This window comes from Eptesicus fuscus, chromosome 10 (genome assembly GCF_027574615.1).
Source record: "Eptesicus fuscus isolate TK198812 chromosome 10, DD_ASM_mEF_20220401, whole genome shotgun sequence".
Lineage (NCBI taxonomy): Eukaryota > Metazoa > Chordata > Mammalia > Chiroptera > Vespertilionidae > Eptesicus > Eptesicus fuscus.
This window is the reverse complement of record NC_072482.1, coordinates 42,062,608-42,085,009: the sequence shown is the minus strand read 5'-3', so window position 1 is coordinate 42,085,009 and position 22,402 is coordinate 42,062,608. Positions and strand designations below refer to the sequence as shown.

The window sequence follows — 22,402 nt, the reverse complement described above, 5'->3', positions numbered from 1 at the left end:
TCTCTGAATGGTGGGTGTGGCATGCAAAAGAAGTCTAAGGTGTTGTTTCCTCTTCATTTCTCACTGCCCCGGTGTGGCTTAGATTCCTTTTGTAAGCCTGTGATCTTGGGTTGCCTCTGCTAGCTTTTGGACAATACTCACCATGTTTTCTGAATGCTGGGCAGCGCCTCTTGGCCACTGTAAAAAAAATTGCCCCTGAGATAGACCTGGAATCATACTGATAATATGTAGGGTAGTGAATTTATTATAAAGTTTTACTCCCTTAGAAACTAGAGTCAAATTATAGTAATTTAATGCATGCATGATGTTCTTTGAAAGCTTAGATGGGCGTAGTAAAATTCTTTCCTTTTACTATTTGCTCTCATTCTGACACTTATGTGACAAATGTATTTATTAATAACCATCAAAATTAAAATCCAAATGAAATATGCTTTTAGCTCTTGTGTTTCAAAAAATACATGTGTGTTATTGACTTCAAATGATGCATAGAGTAAGTGTCCACATGTCTGAGACAATTATGCTTGGAGGGATAACAAAGATGATTAATATGAGGCTTAGCTTTCCTGGAGTTTGTACTTTTAAAAAATGACATTGGTAATAGAAAACACATAAAATTTAGAAGAGGATTCAATAGAAAAAAAAAATAAGCTCAAGAAAAAACACATAAATATATGTGTAAAAATAATACAGTTTAACTTATAAAATTTTTATTAACTATTTTCAAAGCAATTTTGAATTCATTTAAGTGAACAGGTTTAAATGTTTAATGTTTGAAATGAGTTTTTGTATGTAATGACAAATATAATTGACTGATATCTTCTATATGTTCATAGACTTGATCCAGGCTACCAATGAGACCAATGTTAATATTCCTCAGATGGCCGACACGCTCTTTGAGCGAGCAACAAACAGTAGCTGGGTGGTTGTATTTAAAGCTTTAGTCACAACACATCATCTCATGGTGCATGGAAATGAGGTAAACCAAGTAAACTTGTCTATTTTTGGTGGGGGATGAGGCTTTTGTGGAAGAGGATGATGATGACTTAAGGCCCTTTGGATTTTCACTAATTAGCAGAAAAAGAAGAGGAAATCTTGGTTCATATTCTTCTAGAGTACAATTTTAATCTTCTATTTTGCTATTTTTCAAAAAGCAAATGTGGTTAGACATTTTATTAGAGATATCTAAGTATTCAGTATTGCTGGTATCTAAATGTATTTACCATGTCAATGTATTAGTGGGCAAAAATGTGAGGGGAAAAGGGATAATAAAATTATTTTTCCCATAGGAATTATTCCTTTGTGCCTTTAAGTGAAAATTGCTTTCATAAACATGTTTAATTTTGGAAAATATTAATAATGTAAAAATTTCCCACTTTGTATAGGATGCATACTGAATCTTATTAAATTATAGTGTTTCTAATATATATAGAAATGAAAGATCATACAATTTAGTTCTAACTCAGTAAGTATTATTCAGTCCTTTCCCCCCTTCAGAGAAAGTCAGGAGACTAGGAAGATTTATAACTGAGTAAAAGAAAAGAGTGACAATTTGTAAAAATAAAAATTCCCTTTAGTATCAGAAATTATTTAAAAGTATGATTTGAGAACATTGGTGTTTGATTCTAATTTTTGTTTTTTTCAGAGATTTATTCAGTATTTGGCCTCTAGAAATACACTATTCAATCTCAGCAATTTTTTGGACAAAAGTGGATCCCATGGTGAGAATATTTATGTTTTATCTATCTTTTTGCTAATATTTTTTGTGTCTAATTATTTTTATTTTTGAAATGAAGTTATTAATACAAAATCATTATAACTGTGTGTTTAAGAAAAAATGAAAAGTATAGGGTGTACATACATTTTTTGATAGCTCAATTGATGTTTCTTTCTTTTCACATTTAACCCAAAGTATATGTACACTTTGAATGAATAATTGTGGGACACCCTGAATATAGGTAGTTTATACTAGTTTTTAAATATCTCATTGTTAAAATAACTCAGCATGTAAATTATGTAAACTTTATTTTTGTCTTCCTAGTGTTTACCTTAAATAGTAACAGTGGTTGTGCTAGACCCACAGTTGTTTGTTTATAATGGTGCAAGAAGCAGTGAAATGAAAGGTACTTTCCCAATTTAAAAAACAGGTAACAGTCCTGAAGGAGTGTTCTTTATAAATGAATAGAATTCAAATGGCATTCATCTGTTCAGTCATCATATTTGCTGGTTGCTATTACGTATAAGGCAGGCACACCAAGCAAGTGGAGAGTTCTCAGAGAGTTGCACATATTAAGTCTAAAACTGGCTGTTATTTGAAACAGTGAACAAAACTGCAAGGAAAAATCAGAATAGACATTCTGTTCAAGGATGATAGCATAACTAAACTGAATAGTCTTGCAATGTCTCATGGCAAAAGCATTTTTGCCTGCAGTAGTATTTTAGACGAGATCAGGCGCGTTCAGGGTGGTATGGCCGTAGACTGCAGTAGTATTTTAAATGAGGCTTGTCTGATACACTTATTGACCGCATCCTAGAATTAGTTACACTGGGGAGTTAAAAGAAATTGGTACTAAGCAAAGCACAATTGAAGGTATTTTATTAATTTTATTTTCTCCGCTCCTTCCCCAGGTTATGATATGTCTACCTTCATAAGGCGCTATAGTAGATATTTAAATGAAAAGGCTTTCTCTTACAGACAGATGGCATTTGATTTTGCCAGGGTGAAGAAAGGGTATGTTGTTTCTTTCTCCTATTTATTTGTGTAGAAAAAGGTTTTGAAAGCATACTTAATTTCTTTTAATTAATCTTAAATGCCAAATAATTTTGATTATGAAGGCTCTGTTTACAAATGCTTGAAAAAGAAACTCAATAATATTATAGAAGTTAGTTTTGAGGTTATAATATGCATTACTTTATATATCATGCATAAAATCTGACATGATGCTCTGGTATAACATTTTGTTTATTAAAATCAATTCAAAATTCTTAAACATATATACACTGAGTGGCCAGATTATTATGATCTCTGAACGCATAATAATCTGGCCACTCAGTGTACTTCTCTTGAGTACCTCATTTATTTGATATCAAAGATACTATAAATCGTGCACCTGATCAGTTTTCCCCTTTGCATTGGCTGATAGAAAGCTCAGGGCAAATAGGTGATTGATCTCCAGCAAAAGTCTAGAATACTTTTGGTACCCATTTGAGATACAAATACACTGAGTGGCCAGATTATTATGCGTTCAGAGATCATAATAATCTGGCCTCTCTCTCTCTCTCTCTCTCTCTCTCTCTCTCTCTCTCTATATATATATATATATATATATATATATATATATATATATATATATTCAATTTTAAATGGAGAGAATTTGAACAAATTTTAATTAAAAGAGCAGTGACTGAAGTTGACAATAATTATTTCAATGTATTTTGATTGAGGTTAAACTGAACTGTGTACACGGTGGAGATCTCTTTTTGAGAGGTAATACCGCCCTGGTATTACACACACACACACACACACACCATAATTGAACTAATTATTAATACTAACCGTTGATTAAGAAAGCCTAATTGAAACAGAAACATTTTAATTCTTAATTAACATTTATTTCCTTCTAAATAGACGTTTGAGTTTAATCTGAAATGTTCAGTCAAAAATTTGTGTAAATCTTGTGATTTTTTCTAACTTGAAAAAATGACAAGGTATTGTAGAAGGTTTAATATTTTAGTTTCAGGGATCCACACAAAAAGATTTAACTCTATTCTTCTAATAGCTTGCCCAGCCTTAGCTTTGAACTTTTTAAATCATGGTGATGAACAATAATAAGCTTACCTATTCAAAATAAGTTAGTTTCTTGTGGGTGAACATTTATAAAATGAAGATCCTTACTTTAACCCCTTCTTAGTAGAGATGATTCTAGTCCATGCACCTTCCTCTGCCTGCTAAGATGGCCCTGGGCAATCATTGTTGATGTTCTCAGATGGGTTGTGGCCTCTCCACCACAAGCCCACACCTTCTCAGAAACTTCTCACCCTTTTATGCACATCAGGACACTTTGGGATACTTTTCCTACCATTGAAGTGAGAAAGACCTTGAAAATTGCCGTCATCGGCCTGTTCACATTACATTTTCCTCACCCATTGCAGTACTGCCACTGCTTGACCATCCCTGGATGCAGGGGCTCCCTAAGCGGTGGGTCCAGGGTTCATTGCCTGCTCTGAGGCACCCTCGGGCACTAACCTCCGGTTTCATTCTATGTGGCTCGTTAAACACTTATCTCTTTTTGGCCAAACTGTGCCTATCAGCATGCATTTTTCTTCACTGATGGTTCATAGTATAACATCTGGACTCCCAGGCCTACAGGTTTTGAAGACTTCCATGACATGTTTTCTCTCTTTCTCAGAAACAAACAAACTGGCATTTAGGAAACTTATATTTTGAATACAGTTATCTAGGTTAAATATTTAAAAGAATCCATTTAGAAATTCAACTGACTTCTAAATATCCAGACCACATGGCTCTCTTCCTTTGTTGCCTGTGTGGTTGAAAAATAAGAATGGATAAAAGGAAGTAGTACAGAGAGCGGGGTCAACTACAACCTCTTCATGTCTCAAAATCATCCCACATGATTAACAAGGAAATAGCGGGGGAAACAGCTTAGAACAATGTGTGTGGTCTTGAATTTTTCATGTACAAGCAAGTTTTCTCTTTTTCTCTTTTTAAAAAATTGTAGGGCTGATGGTGTAATGAGAACAATGGTTCCAGAAAAGCTACTAAAGAGTATGCCAATACTGCAGGGACAAATCGATGCACTGCTTGAATTTGATGTATGTATCTCACTGGCAGATGTTTCTTATACAGTCAGGATTGTCTTTTATTTGAAGGTGGGCTACAGGTAAAGCTGGAAGCAGATTGAGATCTCCCTCATTTACATTAGATAAGCCCTTGGTTGAAGCTGTTAGTGCAGTGGAGATGATTGTGCAGATTGTCCCAGCAGCTTACCAGGTATTTACTAAGTCATGGGGAAATGTGAGTGATGCATTCCTGGAACCCCAGGTTTGGAGGAGGATGGCCATTTCCTGTTGTCTTTGACAGAATGTAGTGCAAAATGTACCTGCAGGCAGCTGACTCCGCCTGCTGTTAGAAGCCACTTTATACAGACCGTCTAAATTACACCATCCACCAAAGAGAATTATTTCTGTTTTGTCCTGGTCCTTCTTCCTGGCTGGTCTCTAAAACCATTCCTGTGTGTTGGCTGTGGTAAGATTATATAGAACTAAACATACACACACACATGAACACAAATAAAATTGGGGAAATCCGGATAAGATTTGTGGATTGTATCAATACCAATATCCTGGCTGTGATATTATAATATAGTGTTGTAATGTTACCATTTGGGAAAAACTGGTTGAATGGTACCTGGGAATCCATATTTTTTTTTTTTACAACTGCATATGGATTTATAGTTATTTCAAAATAAAAAGTCTAATTAAATAAACATTTAATTCATGAAAATAAAGTATTCTAACATGTAGTAAGATTCTTAACCCTTTGCACTCGCTTGCTTTTTTCTCGTTTCCTGCTACCAATGCTAACCGTGTCGAGTCACACTCGACATCCGAATGCAAAAGGTTAACTCACATTGTTAACTTTTCTTTCTTTTGGTGGTTGTTTAAAACTATTTTCTTCAGGTATTAATAATTTAAAATTTCTGTTACAACGATATGGTTCACTTTATAATTGCATCCTAGTCACAACACCCAACTCCTGTGACATTTCAGTAAAAGCAGCAAACTATCTTGTTTTTGACAGGTTTTATAGTAAGGACTTAGCTAGGTATTTATGGAATTGCTTATCTTTTCCTCTTTTTGTACATTTATTTTTCTTTGCTTTTCTTCCCTTCGATAATACTGTCCTAAGGAGAAAAGTCATAAAAGGTGAAAAAAACAAAACAAAACTAAACAAACAAAAAAAAACACCAGAGCTTGTGAATGAGGATTTGGGAATGAGGAGAAATTATTCTTCTTTATTTTGGTGGTTAGAGTATTTGGTAGATGCGTAAATGCTATGATTCTTGAGAATTGCTTTAGGGGTTGCTGATAAGGTATCTATTTCCCATGCTGTGCTTCCTCTCTGAGTTACTGCAGGCCCTGGAACCTGAACCCTTACACAGAGAACATTACATAGGGGAGGTGGAAGAATGTAATAAAAAATAGTAAAAGCAGCAAAAGACCAGATGTTCAAAAGGTGGATATGATCCATCTATGGATTACTGATCAAATAGAGTGTATGTATGTCTTATAATTGATAGGACTAACTTCATTGACTTAAAGCAAGAAAAATGCGATCCATCTTTTGATATTGGTAGGGTTACTAAGAGAATTACACAACATTTGTAAAATAGAGATGAATTTCTTAGTAATCATTTGAGACACTTTAATGTGCTCTGAGAAAAATTGTCATTTGATGATACAATTTAACATATTAACTTCTCATTTTCTTCTAGGTGCATCCAAATGAGCTAACAAATGGTGTCATAAATGCTGCATTTATGCTTCTTTTCAAAGATCTTATCAAACTTTTTGCTTGCTACAATGATGGAGTTATTAACCTACTTGGTAAGTAGACTACTGAATGATGTTTGAATAAAGACTGTATCAGATGCAAAGATTTGGATACCACAGGCTTCATACATGAAAATCTAAATATACCATTCATTCCGGTCACATTCCCCTGAGTATTCTTACATCTAAGGATTCAGCTCAGGGAATAGGAAGTAGTCTAGATGTTTTAGGCAGGAAGGGATTCTATACAGGGATTTTGGTGCTTACAAAATTTCAGAATGACGGAGGGAATAGGTTATAAGCTTTGCCTCTCAGAATAAGTCCCATAATGACAAATAACTGCTCCATTCTGCTAATAACTCCCTGTGATGCCACCCCTGGAGATGTACAGGAAACAAGCAGCCACTGGCACCTCAGTCGGTAGAATAGTGAGAGGGGCCACTCTAGCGCCTAGGTGCCTGGACCTATGCAGTGATCAATGGTTCAGAGTGTACACTGGAATCCCCAGCTTCTTAAGGTATATTCTTAGAATAGGTTAGAAATGGATTCTTCTGCAGGCCATCCCATCATTATGTAAGGCCAGCCACTTCTGGATGGATGGGATTCCTGTTAAGACTGATGGATTCTGTGGAGTCTGTTGTCTCATTTCGTGTGCAGTAAAAATAGAGGCAGTGTTGTGTGAGATACGATGATGGTGAGTAATTCCACAGATGGTGGTACTGGCAGAGCAATATGGGCAGAGATGATAGATCCACGTACAGGATAAACCGTCTGTTATGGTATAGGGAAATTACTGCTCTCCCACCTAGGAATCCATGCTTATCCTATTACTTTGTGGATGACTCCATTCTCCCTGGAGTATGGTGCCAAGGTGGAAGCCCAGCATTGATCTCGGGTATTGGCAGACTGAAGATTTAGCAGTGGCACTTTGTTCATCAGCCTATGGAGTCCCCTTACCCCCTGATTATTGAGAGTCTTTTGGTTGCCTTTGGCCTGCAATTGCATGGGATAGAAATAGTCTCATGCTCTTCATTCATTCTGAGCGGTCCATCTACTTACTACCTTTTGTCCAGATCTCTTGTCACTGATCTTCCCATTTTATTTTATTTTTTAAGTCCCTGGTAAAACAGGCCAGCAGTTAGTTACTGCACATATTTTTGTATATTTCCATATGTATCCTCATATTTCCTTTGACATAAAGTAAAAAATCAGATAGATACACTACTTAAAGCTTGCCCTGCAGTAAAAGATTTCTTTCACTGTCAAGGTCACCCCTCTGTGCGGATAATAATGATTCAGCAAACTACTTCCAACTAGTGCCAGCATGAGAAACCATCTGTAAACCAAGCTTGAGTTCTATTGCCCCTCAGTCAGCTGGCCGTAGGCATGATCTGAGGGAGAAAGGGCAGTGCAGAAGAGGAGGTGTACTGGGAATATGAGCCGTGTTCACACAACCTGCATGGGGTCCAGGATCTGCTTGAAGCTGACCTCTGATACACCACTTCCGTTTGATGATGGAGTATTCTTGCACTTGTCCAACTTTATGGTTTTGTATTTTAGAAAACACTTGAGGTCTCATGATTACTCGATATTCTATGGTCAGAATCTAAGTCTCTAGAAGCAAGCCAAGAGCAATTTTTCCAAAAGATATTAGTTACTGTCCGAAGAAGACATGGCTCTGCTCCAAAGCACTGGAGGCTCCTAAAATTCCTAGTGGAGCGTGCCAGGGCGTTCTGCAGCATTCGGAGCTGCTGCAGATGCTTTGAGTTCCTTTAGATCTGCAGGAGCAAAGGCCCACGTGACTCCAGTTTGGGGATGTTGCAGAGCCGTCCCTTCATTGGGATTCTACTTCATATTTGATACTGTACCAGATATTCTGTTGAGAGCAGCACACACATGCTGTATATGCCACCTCCAAACAACAACAACAAAAAAACCTCAGCCAACTTTGCCTGTATTTTGGTTATAGGGGGTGCAAGGTGAAGCAATTTGTCTTTCACAGGGAGGGGACCTTTGGACCTTCAGAAACTTCGTTGAGGTAGCAGGTCCCTGAACTTTCATAGATTCTGTCTCTCACCCTTTGATATGCGTGTATCTTATCAAGGCACTTAGCATACTTGAAATTCTTGTCCAGTAGATACAATCAGGATAATGTCATCAAAGTGGTATTTCCTGGGCTTATGACAGCCAGAGAGGATGATATCCCTGAAATAAGACAGTGAGGGTGTATTGGCATCCTGCCAGGTGAAACCTCACTACTTATGATGAGCTCTGTTTATTGGCTGGAGATAAAAGAATTTTCTGGTTTGGTAGTTGCCTGTCAGGTGTCAGGAGCTGTGCTGATTTTACGCCGGTAAGGAGAACACATCTGGATCTCTGCAAGTAGGCATCACCACCTGATTAAGTTTACAGTAACCTACTATTACTCTCTACCATCCATGCATCTTTTGCACAAACCAGATATGCAAGTTAACTGGGGATATGATGGAATGCTAGCCCTGTATCTTTGCAGAAATTAGGAAACCATTGTGAGGACTCTGCTAGTTTCAAAGTACTTCTATTCCAACTATACATTCAGGAGACTGGGGCAATAACCGCAGATGGTTTCATGCATCCACTGGGATATAGTTTTCTTTTATCACCTAATCTCCATAGAGCCTCTACTCAGATTGATAGAACATAGAGTGACATTTTGCGTCCCCAGGGAGTAGCATCAGCTTAGAGTCTGTGTGTCCCTGAAAAGTCTGGGCATGTTTTTTTCCCCTTGTGCACACTCTGATAACAGTTTCTTTGCAGGAGATGAGAAAAAAGTGCTTTGGCTGAGTTTCTAGGACCTTCCTTAAGAATACCTGGAAAGCTTATTGAAATTCAGATTGCTTGACCCTAACCCGGAGTTTCTAATCCCGTAGGTCTGGGGAAGGGCCTGAGAATTACATTTCCAATAAGGCCTGAGCAGTGCTGTTGCTGCCCATCTGGGGACTTCGGTTTGAGAGCCACTGTGTTTGAGTCCCTCCCAGATGCTCAGGCTAGCATTTTGAATCCACGCGTTTTGTATGCTCACCCAAATCGATGTTATCAATAATGTTATTAACTGTAATGTAATATGCCTTCTTTCCTGCTCAGACCTTTAGAATTCATTCCACTTCTCTAGATTTTTATCAATTAGGACTGACAGATTCAGGAGGGGGAAAAATGCAAGATGCCTCATTAAATTTGTATTCAGATCAACATGAATGACTCTTTTTGTATTAATAAATACCATGCAATATTTGGGACATGCTCATGCTAAAAATTATTCGTTATTTACCATTTAAATTTAAGTCAGTATCTTTCATTTTGTCTGGCAATCATCCTGCCAACATAAACCTACAAACTCTTGTACTTCTTGGAGCATGTGTGGTTTTTCCTCCTGGGTCCGACTTTGTGCTTGTCTCCCTGGGGCATGCAGGAATTGCTAGATTCTAATTTCATTCTATCAAGGCAGTTGACAAAAGGAAGGGGATAAGAAGTAGAAGGATAGGGTATGAGGAGAATCTTCATTCTCTGATGAAAGGGGTTGATTACAGGATCTCCAAGCAAGGCAGGACCAGCTTCTTCTGACTAAGAGGGGAAAAGCTTTTTCCAGCAAGGATAGATTCATTTTTGGATGAATCTACCCAAGTGTTTTGTTTTGTTTTCAATTTTCTTTTACAATAAAATTCCTAATTTTCACAAAGGACACCATGGTGAGGCTAGAAATTTAACTTACCCACATATGTTATAATTCAGCAACTCACAGGATTAGACACTCATCTGACTTTCAGCTCTGACAGCCCTGTGTCTGCAAGAGATAAGGTTATTTTAGGCCAGCTTGAAGTATCACAGTCTGAATGGAACCTTGCGTCCATAATTTAAAATCCTGTGCTGTCATTTTCCTTTGTAAGCTCTTCAGGGGAGTCAGAAGCAGCCCCTCACCCCACAGTTGTGTTTGCCTTGTTCCCATCATGGTGGACTCTATCCCAGCAGCTGCTCGCTCTGATAAGCTTAATTCTGGGTGCTCATTTCAGAAAACGATAGGTGATCATTTAAGTAATTATTTTTCTCCTATGCAGCACAGCCTATGAGAATCTAATTTTCCAATAGCTGCAGGTGGACATTGCTGCCATTAAAGCCAATCAGGTTGCATATCTAATCCAAGATTCCCATCTTTAACATTTTCGAGGGTCTGATTTCTACAGCCACTTCAGTTATTAAACACTGTACCTATTCAAGAAAACAGAAAGTACCCTACATATTGTAAATAAAAGAGATTTAATACAGGGAGTTAGGTACTCATGTAATTATTGGAAGCCTGCAGGAACTGGTTCTAGGCTCAGCCTCCTGAGATGACTACTGAATCTAGGGGAGCTACTACCGAGGCCACCACTTTAAGGTGTGCTCAAAGAAAGTCGCTGCTGCTACCACCCGACTGCCTTGCGGCCCTAGGAAGCAGGAGAATGGACACCTGAAGCTGTACTCCAGGGATTAGGGAATCATGCCAAGTGGCTGCAATCATAACAATTACTCCTCAAAACCACTAAGTGCAGACAGTGCAATGCTGCTGAAAGATAAACTCTCACTTCTAGCATTTTATCGCTTGTAGGAAACAGGTGTAAAGGTACAAGCAATATGGCTCTGCCTCAATTTCACTTTCTAGGCCTCCCACAGGTCTAATTCGCAGAACCCCTGCTTCTTATCAGTCTAGAAAACGAAAGAATGGGGGCTGGGTGAGCCAATCCCAACATCGAATACAGGGCTCTTGGATATTTTGCCTTTGGTATGGAAAGATTCCTGCCCATAAAACGCAATTCAAAACCATAATGCCTTTATTTCAGGTGGGACAGTTTATCCCTAAACCAAATAAGATAGGTTTTCCCATTTCTCTTTTGCTAGCTGATCTTACTCTTCCTTACCACTCATAAATGTGAGCTTTTGCTGAAGTTCCTTTCTAGCCATTTACCATTCTGCTGTTTCTGTGTGTTCTTCATTGTAAAAGCTATTATCTCCATTATGATGAGTCCCAAATCTAGTATGTTGGTTCTTACTTTTATTCTGAGCTTTAGTTTTGCATGTCTTCTTATTTGTAGACACTTAAATTTAGATATTGTGTTCTTACCTAAAACTCAGCAAGATCTAAAACTGAACTCTTGAATTTACCCTTCCTAATCTCCTTGTTTCTGTTTACATATAATTAGACTTTTAAATCTAAAACCTCAGTTATCTTTGAGTTGCTCATCTTACTCAAATCCACACCCAGTTGATTCATTCTCATCCTCTCTCACCAGCGGACCCTTGTTTTATTCCCACTTAGGCTTGGAGAACATTGGATATAGTGCCTCTACAATTCATGTGACAATTAAACATGTTAAGCTATGTGATCCTCCTCTATTGTTGTCTTGAACAGCTACTTAAATATTGCTCTACTTTCTCTTTATGTTGAATTCACTGATTGATTATAGTAAGAATGCATTTTTTCCTTTTTATTAAAATAATAACCATTTGGTACATATTTTTATTTCATCTAATTTGAAAAAGACAGTCTATTGGCCATAATTAGGAGCAGAAAAGGAGGAAAGTTACACCTTTTCATATTAAAGACCCTACTCTTCCAAAGTGGTAGGGGAATATACTAGTATTCTTGCCTGACAACATTCTGGTGTGAGAGGCCTTCGTTCGGCGTTGACAAATGGCTCTTGTGAAAATAATACTTTAGAATATAGGCACGCTTAGAATCCTAAGTATTTACAGACAGGTATGTTTTCTGTTTACTACGTAATGCTAGGAATTAACTTAAATATATTATGGTTTAGTTTTAATCCAGGACTTCATGACCAATTCTCGGCATCTAATGTTGGAGTCAATATTGGTGCCAGAAACCTTCACAAACATCATATCTATATTGAAACTCTGACGTTCAAGTTAGAAGATGCTTCCCTTCCTGACTGATGTCCACATGTACAATCTTGGTTTGTCTTTCAGGGATGAGATTCCTTTTCATGTGGCTTCTTTCCTAGGACAGTTACTTGTGAAAGGGAATACTAACATGACAGGGGATTTATCAATACTTTATTTATAAACATTTATGTTATGAATGTCAAATTTGATCATTTCAACAACTGAAAACCAACATATGTTAGCTTTAATATGAAAGAGAGACAAAGGCTCATTTCTGGGTGACACATACCTTCTGTTAAACGTGTTAATTTCCCTGGAGCCTGTCCTGGTTTCTAAGGGGACAAGGGATCCTCACAATTTTGCGTATGTCAGTGCACGTTGCCTTTCATCGTCATTACCATGGTTATAGAAATAGTTGTGGGCTTATGACCTAAAGCCGTGATGATTGAATCTCTTTTGTTGCTGAATCCTAAATTACCATGATAGATGCCATTTTAAAAGCACCCAAAGGAAACAGAGAAAATTTGCTTAAAATTTTGAGGCATTGGTTTTAAAAGGAAATTGAGATTATTTAGTTTTCTTTTTCTTTTTGTGTTATTGCTAAAGACCCAATGCAAAGAAATAAACAGATTATAATAAAGAAAAGTAATTTAGACATTTTGAAGAAATTGTTTATATGAAGATTGTATAACAAGAAAGAAAGGAAAGCATAGTTTCCCAGAATAAGTCCTTTTTTTGGAAAATGACTTGTTTCCTTATAGCACCATGATCCTATCTAAAAAGAGGATAGTGTGGATAAAGAAAATATCGCTAGCTTTGACCATTTATTTGAAAAGCTTGCTTCCTTCTCAAATCCTAACAAGTAGGAAACAGTATGTGTTTATTTTCTCAATCCCTTTGCTTCCCTTGAATAGCCTGCAGGGGTGGTCTATGCTAAAAGTAAAATTACGAAAAGACTGTCAACAGAAGGTAATGAGTAGCTACCCTTAATAATTAGTTCTTTGTGTAATTATATATTATTAAACCTTTCTTGAGAAAATTAAAAATACTTTGAGGTAGTAAAATTACATGCTGAATGAAATCAAGAACTTTAAAGTGTGAGAGAATATAAAAATAGCATGTGTTTAACCATGTGCAGATATAAAATAATGATGATACCAAGCCATTGGTTATGATCCAGAGTTGCCTGGGAGCTGTTGTAGACAATGGCCTACCATGTCTCCATCTGCAGTGTCAGTAATTATGGACTGAAAGACTGGCGGGCAAAAACACTGATAAAGTGCTAGTTTTCTTCAAAACGGTGTGGAGAAAACACACTGTCATGCTGCCGTTGTAATGGAGTGATGGTACCGTAATGACTGTGATGTCCAGTCTTGGGAGTACACAAGAGAACAACTAACTCCTCTGTTTTTCTGTCTAGAAAGCTACAGGTTGAGAAAGAGGATGTGATTATAGAGTCATGAAGTGTTCGGTAAACCATATGTTTTTCACAAAACTTCACAATCTTATAACTAAAACATACATTGTACTGTTTGAAAGAAATAATTTATAACCAATAAAGGAAGTATCAATTTATACAGAGTGTAGACATCTTAGAGAATTCTTTAATTCATGGACGTTATAGGTTACTGCTTTATAATATATAAATTAATTGGTTAAGAGTGAGCTAGTAAGGAAATAAGGATGCAGTTCAGTGCAGTCATTCATTACTTTTGAGATTGTTATCACAAAGAATTTGATGCTATTTTCCAAAACAGAAAGCTGGTAGGTATGGATCATGAATTTAACCTGTTTGATAATTCACATTTTACTATATTTTCATTGTTTCCTGTGAGACACCGTAGAACAAGAACCCCTTTTAAATCACTGAGGTCCCTTGTTTAGGTGCATTAATACCTCTTACAGATTTTAGTGCCATGTTGATTCAAACATTAATTTCAATTTTAAGTAATGGTATTTATATATACTTACAATAAAATGTAGTATAATGCTCTTTTAAAAATGCTTGTCTATCTGTTCTAGAAAAGTTTTTTGAAATGAAGAAAGGACAATGTAAAGATGCTCTAGAAATTTACAAACGATTTCTAACTAGAATGACGCGCGTGTCTGAATTTCTCAAAGTTGCAGAGGTAAGTAATATAAAGCTTGGTTGGGAATATAATTTACAATATTAGCTCATGTATCTGGAGTAAATAATAACATTTATAATCTAGCCAAACACTCTGCCACAGATAACAGAGCGTTAGGGTTGGAAGCGACCTTAGAAGTCATCTATCCACCTTTTCACTCAGACCTGTACACTGCACTCCTGTATCCCAGTCAGATGACCATTGTCTTAAATAAAGGTTTCATGGATATGAGCTCACTTACTGCTTTGTAAGGTAGTCCGTTCCTCCATTCCACCTAATGCTATTTTTGATTGTAAGAAAGTGCTTCCTTTTTATTGAACCCTAGAAAAAATCCTCAGAAAAGTTCATCCATTGTTCTTTGTGTGTGAATATAGATCATAAAATCTGGCCTTTCTTACCGTGTCAGTGATTTAAACACAATGAAAAATAAAACAAAGTATAATTAATTTTATAAAGTTTATAGTTTCTTAAGGGCTTTTAAGTATATTTAGTCAAAATAACTTTGTAACTGTATAGTTGATGTTTCTGAGGTTCTTTGTAAGTTGGTCTTTCATCTTATAAGACCCAATTATTGGTTCATACTGATATTAGAAATTATAACATTGTTATCCTTTAGCAAGATGGGTTTTTATCTTACATGTCAACTAACTGATTGCTAGGACTGACAGGAGCGCTGTGTGCAAAAGGTTCTGAAGCCCAGTGGCAAAGCACACAATGCCATGAACATGGGACATTCATGTCATGCTTTTGTACTTTTTACCACTTTGAGAATATAGCACAGAACAAGCATTTTATATATAGTTTCAAAAGCACTCTAGTCCCTGTGTCTAGTTCAAGTCTCATATATCACAGAAGTAATAATTGTCAAATTCAAATTATGAGACCAAAATAATATTGCAAGCACCCTTTTTAAAGGGTGTCTTCAGCTTTGACCCTTACGGCTTGTAATCAGAATAAAAATATTTTGTGTATAACATGAGAAACAAAAGGTAAAGATTAGCTCATATAAATTGCATATACCTGAAAGCATGTTCATGTGTATTTCCTCATGGGTTTATTGATGTCGGTGGTCTTTAAGAAAGGATAGAATTGCTTGACACTTTTGCTTTTACTGCTGCACAGGTTTTATGTTTTGTATTTCATATGAGTTTCCCATGGCTTAACCATAATGATCAATATAATCTAGTAAATTTACCTAATTTCTTTCTGTGAAAATACAATTTTGCCTAAGTCCAGAGAGCAGGAGATTATTTCATTTTTCTGCTAATTCCTGGTGCATATGCTTCCAGTGTTCCCATTGTTACTGTTTATATCAGATAAGGAGCTGACATGTGGCCGTCTGGGGTATACACTTATCTAATCAGCTTCATATGGCTCAGCTCAGGGTCTCCATGAGAAGAGGGTACTTACTTATCAATTCCTTCTATTTTTACATGTAAAAGTTTACTTTGTGTCTGTCGACGTTAGCACAGGCTCAGTTCAGGCTGTTGTGAATGACAGTTACAGAAATCAGACATCACTCTGAGAGCCTGTCTTTAAATGACTGAATAATAAATATTTTACTTTTATTTGAACATCATGATTGTTTTATTAGAATGTATACTAATTTACAAAATTATTTTTAATAGAATGAACATTAAACCACAGTGGATAAAACCTAACCATTTGTGCTTTCTTTCACATTTAAATTATATTGTTCATGATTTCAACACTAATTGTTGAATATCAGTGTTTAATGGTATGCTTATGATTGCTTAATATTGAAATATTTTGACAAATGTACATAGCTTTCTCTTCCAATTAGTACTCATATGGTGTATCTATCTTTAGATTCATATTAAATAGCTGTCCTGTGGTTAGTACCATTTGCCTAATATAGACTTCCAGAATGTCATTTAAAAAATACAACTATATTGAGTATTTGGCAAATGTTACCACCAAGTTGTTCATCCTATTAAAAGAAATGTAGAGTAGTAGACTAATTTCTATGGAAATAATCAAATTTCTCAGAGGAATTGCTCAAAGTGCAGAAAACACCATGTTTTGTTTTCTCATACAATCAGCCCTTGGTTTCTGCAGGGGATTGATCCAGGACCCCCTGTGGATGCCAAAATCCACAGATGCTCAAGTCTCCACACATAAAATAGCATTGTATTTGCATATAAACTATACACATCCACTCATATACTTAAGATCATCTCTAGGTCACTTATAATATCTAATACAATGTAAATGCTATGTAAATAGTTGTTATAGTATATTGTTCAGGAAATAATGACAAGAAAAAAGAGTTTGTGTATGCTCAGTATAGATACCACAGTCATAATCCTAACTACATCATACACATCACCAACACCATAGCATTTTCCCCCAGATATTTTTGGTCTATGTTTAGTTGAATCCATGGATGTGGAACCCATGGATACAGATGGTTAACTGTACTGAAGATTCCTAAAGCAGACAACTGAAACTTTGCAAAAATGGTTGTTTCACATGTAACAGGAATTTCTGCTAAACACTTCCCTTTTATAGAACCAAGTTATTCTTAGTTTGCTAGTCCAAGGTAAATACCAAGTCGTAGGAGTATGTCTTCCAGAATATTTGCAGACAGAAAGTAATAAGATTTCTATAGTACAATCACACTTCACCTCAATCTTCCAAGGTCAGGATAGTAAAAATAGCAATGTTAAGGATGAATTTCTAAATTGTGTCTTTAACAGAATTATTCATTTCATAGGAACACATCATCTTTTGGCAAAGTGATTCCAATATTAGGGATCCATAATACTTTAATTTCAAAAACACTGACTTCATTCATATTAATATTTAATGGCTCACCTAAATAGGTATTAAATATGGAAATAAAGGCGATGAAGTTGCCTTAGTTTATAATTTCCATAACTTGTAATAACATAAGTGAGTTTAGGGAGGCATCAGTGGCTTCTCTAAAGCCAGAGTGTAGTCATTCGCAGTTAAAAATCTATATTTCAGGGAGGACTTTCCAGCTTAAGCTGATCTAGAGGGATGAGGGTCAGTGCCCTGTACACCAGTGGTGCTCCAGAGTAGGCAATTTTGCTTTCCCTTCCTCCCCAGCGGACAATGTCTGGAGACATTTTTTATTATTACAACCCAGTAGGGAGCAATGCAATAATAGCAGGGGACCCTAAAGCCCCACTTACATTCAGAGGAAGAGGGGGAGGCCTACTGACATCCAATGGGTAGAGACCAATGATATCCTACAGTGCACAAGACAACCCCCAACAAAGCATCATCCCAAAATGTCAATAGTGCCCAAGCTAATTTAGACACAGAAAAGGCAGAGGAAAGAAGTTAGCTCAGCACCTGACACTCAAGTGGATTTTCCAATCTCCGCTTTGCCTTATTGTCTTTGTAGGAACCCAACATTTTTGCTTCATGTATTTGCTTCTACATTCCATCAGCATAATCAAGGCACTTAATTTATCAAAGAGAGAGACTTTGGTTTAACTCACTTTGTTTCTTTGAGAGTCAATTCTATCATTTATATAAAATGAGATCATTGAAGTTATAATTTGCATTTTTTGCCCACTTTTTATTTTGAATAATCTTCATATCTGTACAAGAGTTGATAAAGTAGTATTGGTAAGCACCTATTACTCTCTTCATTGATTTAGCTTTATTAATATATTTCTATATTTGCACACTCATGTGCTCTTTCTTTGTGCTTCTTTTTCCCTCACTTCCTCCCCCAACCTACTAATAAAAATTCCTGTATGCTTTTACCTAGTAATTCCACTTCTACAAATGTATTCTACAGATGAGTCCACACACACAGGGCAAAATATTGTGTGTAGCATTGCTTGCAATGGCAAGAGATTGGAATCAACTTCAATTCCTGTTAATAGATGACTTCTTAAGTAAATTACAGGACAAGGTAGCTGTTTAAAAAAATTAGGGAACTCTGTGTATTAATTTAGATATAGAGCTAAGATAAATTATTAAATGAAAGATATAAGCTCAGTGTATATAACACAATGTTATTCTATAATGATGGGGGATATAAATATTTATATAGTTCACATTTCCTTGGATATACATAAAAAAAATTCTGGAAGGATACATAACAAACTAACTAAATGGTTCTCTCTGGGAATGGATTGAAAATACATCCTGAAAAGTTATGAAAGCTAAATGTACATTCTGTTGCTTTTGGATGGAATGTTTATAAAAATCTGTTAAGTTCATCTGATATAACATGTCCTTTAAGGCTGATGTTTCTTTATTGTTCTGTCTGAATGACCTTCATTCATTGATATAAGTGGGGTATTAAGGTCCCTATTATTATTGTACTAGAGGCCCGGTGCACGAAATTCATGCACGGGGAAGGGAGGGTGTCCCTCAGCCCAGCCTGCACCCTCTCCAATCTGGGACCCCTTGAGGGATATCCGACTGCCCGTTTAGACCTGATCCCAGTAAAATGGGCAGTCGGACATCCCTCTCACAATCCAGGACTGCTGGCTCCCAACTGCTCGCCTGCCTGCCTTCCTTATTGCCCCTAACCGCTTCTGCTTGCCAGCCTGATCACCCCCTAACCACTCCCCTGCCAGCCTGTTTGCCCCAACTTCCCTCCTCTGCCAGCCTGGTCACCCCTAACTGCCTTCCCCTGCAGGCCTGGTCCCTCTCAACTGCCCTCCCTTGCAGGCGTGGTCCCTCTCAACTGCCCTCCCTTGCAGGCCTGGTGCCTCCCAACTGCCCTCCCCTGCTGGCCATCTTGTGGTGGCCATCTTGTATCCACATAGGGGCAGGATCTTTGACCACATGGGGGCAGCCATCTTGTGTGTTGGAGTGATGGTCAATCTGCATAGTACTCTTTTATTAGATAGGACAGAGGCCTGGTGCAGGGGTGGGGGCCAGCTGGTTTGCCCTGAAGGGTGTCCCGGATCAGGGTAGGGATTCCCTTGGGGCGTGGGGCAGCCTGAGTGAGGGGCCTGTGGTGGTTTGCAGGCCAGCCACGCCCCCTGGTGACTCAAGCGGAGGCCCTGGTATCTGGAATTTATTTACCTTCTACAATTGAAACTTTGTAGCCTGGAGCAGAGCCAAGCCTCCTGCTTGCTCCGTGGCCGGCAGCCATTTCTGTTGGGGTTTATTTACCTTCTATAATTGAAACTTTGTAGCCTTAAGCAGAGGTCTGGGCTGGCCAGTGTGTGCAGAAAGCTTTGCTTCTTCCATTGCCAGGGGCAACCCTAGCCTCCTGCTCTTTTCAGCCCCGTGGCTGCCGCCATTTCTGTTTGGATTTGTTTACCTTCTATAATTGAAACTTTGTAGCCTTGAGTGGAGGCTTAGGCCAGCAAGGGCAGGTGGAAAGCTTGGCTTCCTCCATTGCCTCGGAAACCCAAGCCTCCCTCCTTCTCTCTGTGGCTGTAGCCATCTTGGTTGGGTTTATTTGCATACTTGCTCTGATTGGCTGGTGGGCGTGGCTGGTGGGCATGGCTTGTGGGTATAGCGGAGTGATGGTTAATTTGCATATTACTCTTTTATTAGGTAGGATTGCTGTCTACTTCTCCCTTTTACCTTTTAATGTTTGTCTTACATAAATTTAAGTGCTCTTATGTTAGGTGAATAAATATTTACAAATATTATATCCTCTTGTTAGCTAGACTTCTTTATCATTATATAACACCCTTCTTTTTCTATTACAGTCTTTGCTTTAAAGTTTGTCTAGTATAAGTATAGCTACTCCTGCTTTCTTTTGGTTTCCATATGTGAGGAATATCTTCTTCCGTCCCTTCACTTTGAATCTGTGTGTGTCTTTACATCTAAAGTGTGTCTCTTGCCCTGGCTGGTATGGCTCAGTTAGTTGGATTATAGTTCTGTACACCAAAAGGTGGTGGATTGGATTCCAAGTCAGGGCACATACCCAGGTTGCAGGTTTGATCTCTGGTTGGGGTACATGCAGGAGGCAACTGAATGATGTTTCACTCTCACATCAATGTCCTTCTTCTCTGTAAAAAATTAGTAAAAGCATGTCTTTGGGTAAGAATTAAAAACCAAAATAAGAATTACTTTAAAAATAAATCCTATATAATAAAAGCCTAATATGCAAATCAACCGAATGGTGGAATGACTGGTCACTATGACATGCACTGACCACCAGGGGGAAGACACTCAATAAGGAGCTGCCACCAGCCTGCAGGCCCCAGGCCAGCCAAGGCGGGTGTCAGCAGGGGTCCCCCTATCACCCCACTGGTTGCCTCACATATTGGCCTTGATCACCAGTCAGGCCTAGGGACCCTACCTGTGCACAAATATCGTGCACTGGGCCTCTAGTAGATAGATAGATAGATAGATAGATAGAGATAGATAGATAGATAGATAGATAGATAGATAGAGTGTCTCTTGTAGTCAGCATATAAATGGATTTTGTTGTTTATTCATTCTGTGTATTTTGATTGGAGAATTTAGTCCATTTACATATAAAGTAATTGTCCATAGGTTTGAGCTTATTGCCATTTGTTAAATGTTTTCTAGCTATGTTCATAGTTCTCTCTTCCTTTCTTCTCTTGTCCTCTTTCTTTGTGCTTTGCTGACTTTCTTTAGTGGTATGGTTAGATTTCTTTATCTTTTATGTATTTACTATAGGTTCTTGTTTTGTGGTTACCATGAGCCTTACATATACTAGTAACAACTTATATCTATAACATTCTATTTTAAATTGATAACAATGTTACGAACATTCCATCCAAAAGCAATAGGATACAAATTCTTCTCAACTACACACGCGACATTTTACAAGATAAAGCACATGTTAGGCCACAAAATGAGTTTTAATAAATTTAAGAGGATTGAAATCATATCAAGCATATTTTCTGACCACAATGGTATGAAACTGGAAATAAATTACATGAAGAAAACTGGAATATTCACAAATAGGTGGAGATTAAACATTTTACTGACAACCAGTAGCTCAAAGAAGAAATCAAAAGAGAAGCAAAAAATACCTTGAGACAAGAGAAAATGGAAATGTAACATACAAGAATTTATGGGATGCAGAAAACGCAGTGCCTGGTGATAAATGCCTACTTCAAGAAACGAGAAAAGTCTCAAACAATCTAACTTTACACCTCAAGGAACTAAAAAATGTAAAACAAAGCTAGAAGGAAGAAAATAAAGATTCAAGCAGAAATAAGTCAAGTAGAGACTTAAAAGACAATAGAAAAGATCAGTGAGACTAAAAGCTCAATCTTTGAAAACATAAAATTGACAAAATGCTAGCTAGACTCGCCAAGAGAAAAAAGAGAAGGGACTTAAATAAGTAAACAGACATGAAAGAGATGTTATAACTGATACTACAGAAATACCAAGGTCCATCGGAGAGTATTATGAACAATTATACGCCAGTAACTCGGACATCCTAGGACCATGGTCAGCAAACTGCGGCTCGCGAGCCACATGCAGCTCTTTGGCCCCTTGAGTGTGGCTCTTCTACAAAATACCACGGCCTGGGTGAGTCTATTTTGAAGAAGTGGTGTTAGAAGAAGTTTAGGTTTGAAAAATTTGGCTCTCAAAAGAAATTTCAATCTTTGTACTGTTGATATTTGGCTCTGTTGATTAATGAGTGTGCCGACCACTGTCCTAGGAGAAATAGATAAATTACTAGAAATATACAACCTACCAATACTGAATTATATTCTGAAACAGAACATCTGACCAAATTTACTACTAACAAGAATATTGAATCAGTAATCAAAAACTTCCCAACAAACAAAATTTATATCATACTCCATGGTGAAAAGCTGAAAGGTTTTTTCTAA

At 37.3% G+C, this 22,402-nt stretch overlaps 1 protein-coding gene across 26 annotated transcripts in view; it reads left to right on the top strand.

Annotated features, from left to right (window-relative positions):
* Positions 1–22,402, top strand: part of SNAP91 (synaptosome associated protein 91) — a 123,939-nt gene that overhangs the window by 35,462 nt on the left and 66,075 nt on the right. For 25 of the 26 annotated variants that reach the window (XM_054721867.1, XM_054721866.1, XM_054721863.1 and 22 more), the window contains exons 2-7: positions 834–976; positions 1,643–1,718; positions 2,626–2,728; positions 4,737–4,830; positions 6,513–6,624; positions 14,506–14,612. In XM_054721867.1, the coding sequence (XP_054577842.1) occupies positions 834–976; positions 1,643–1,718; positions 2,626–2,728; positions 4,737–4,830; positions 6,513–6,624; positions 14,506–14,612 (635 nt within the window). Of the gene's footprint in view, positions 1–822; positions 977–1,642; positions 1,719–2,625; positions 2,729–4,736; positions 4,831–6,512; positions 6,625–14,505; positions 14,613–22,402 lie in introns of all 26 variants that reach the window. The other variant, XM_054721860.1, reaches the window with a different exon arrangement.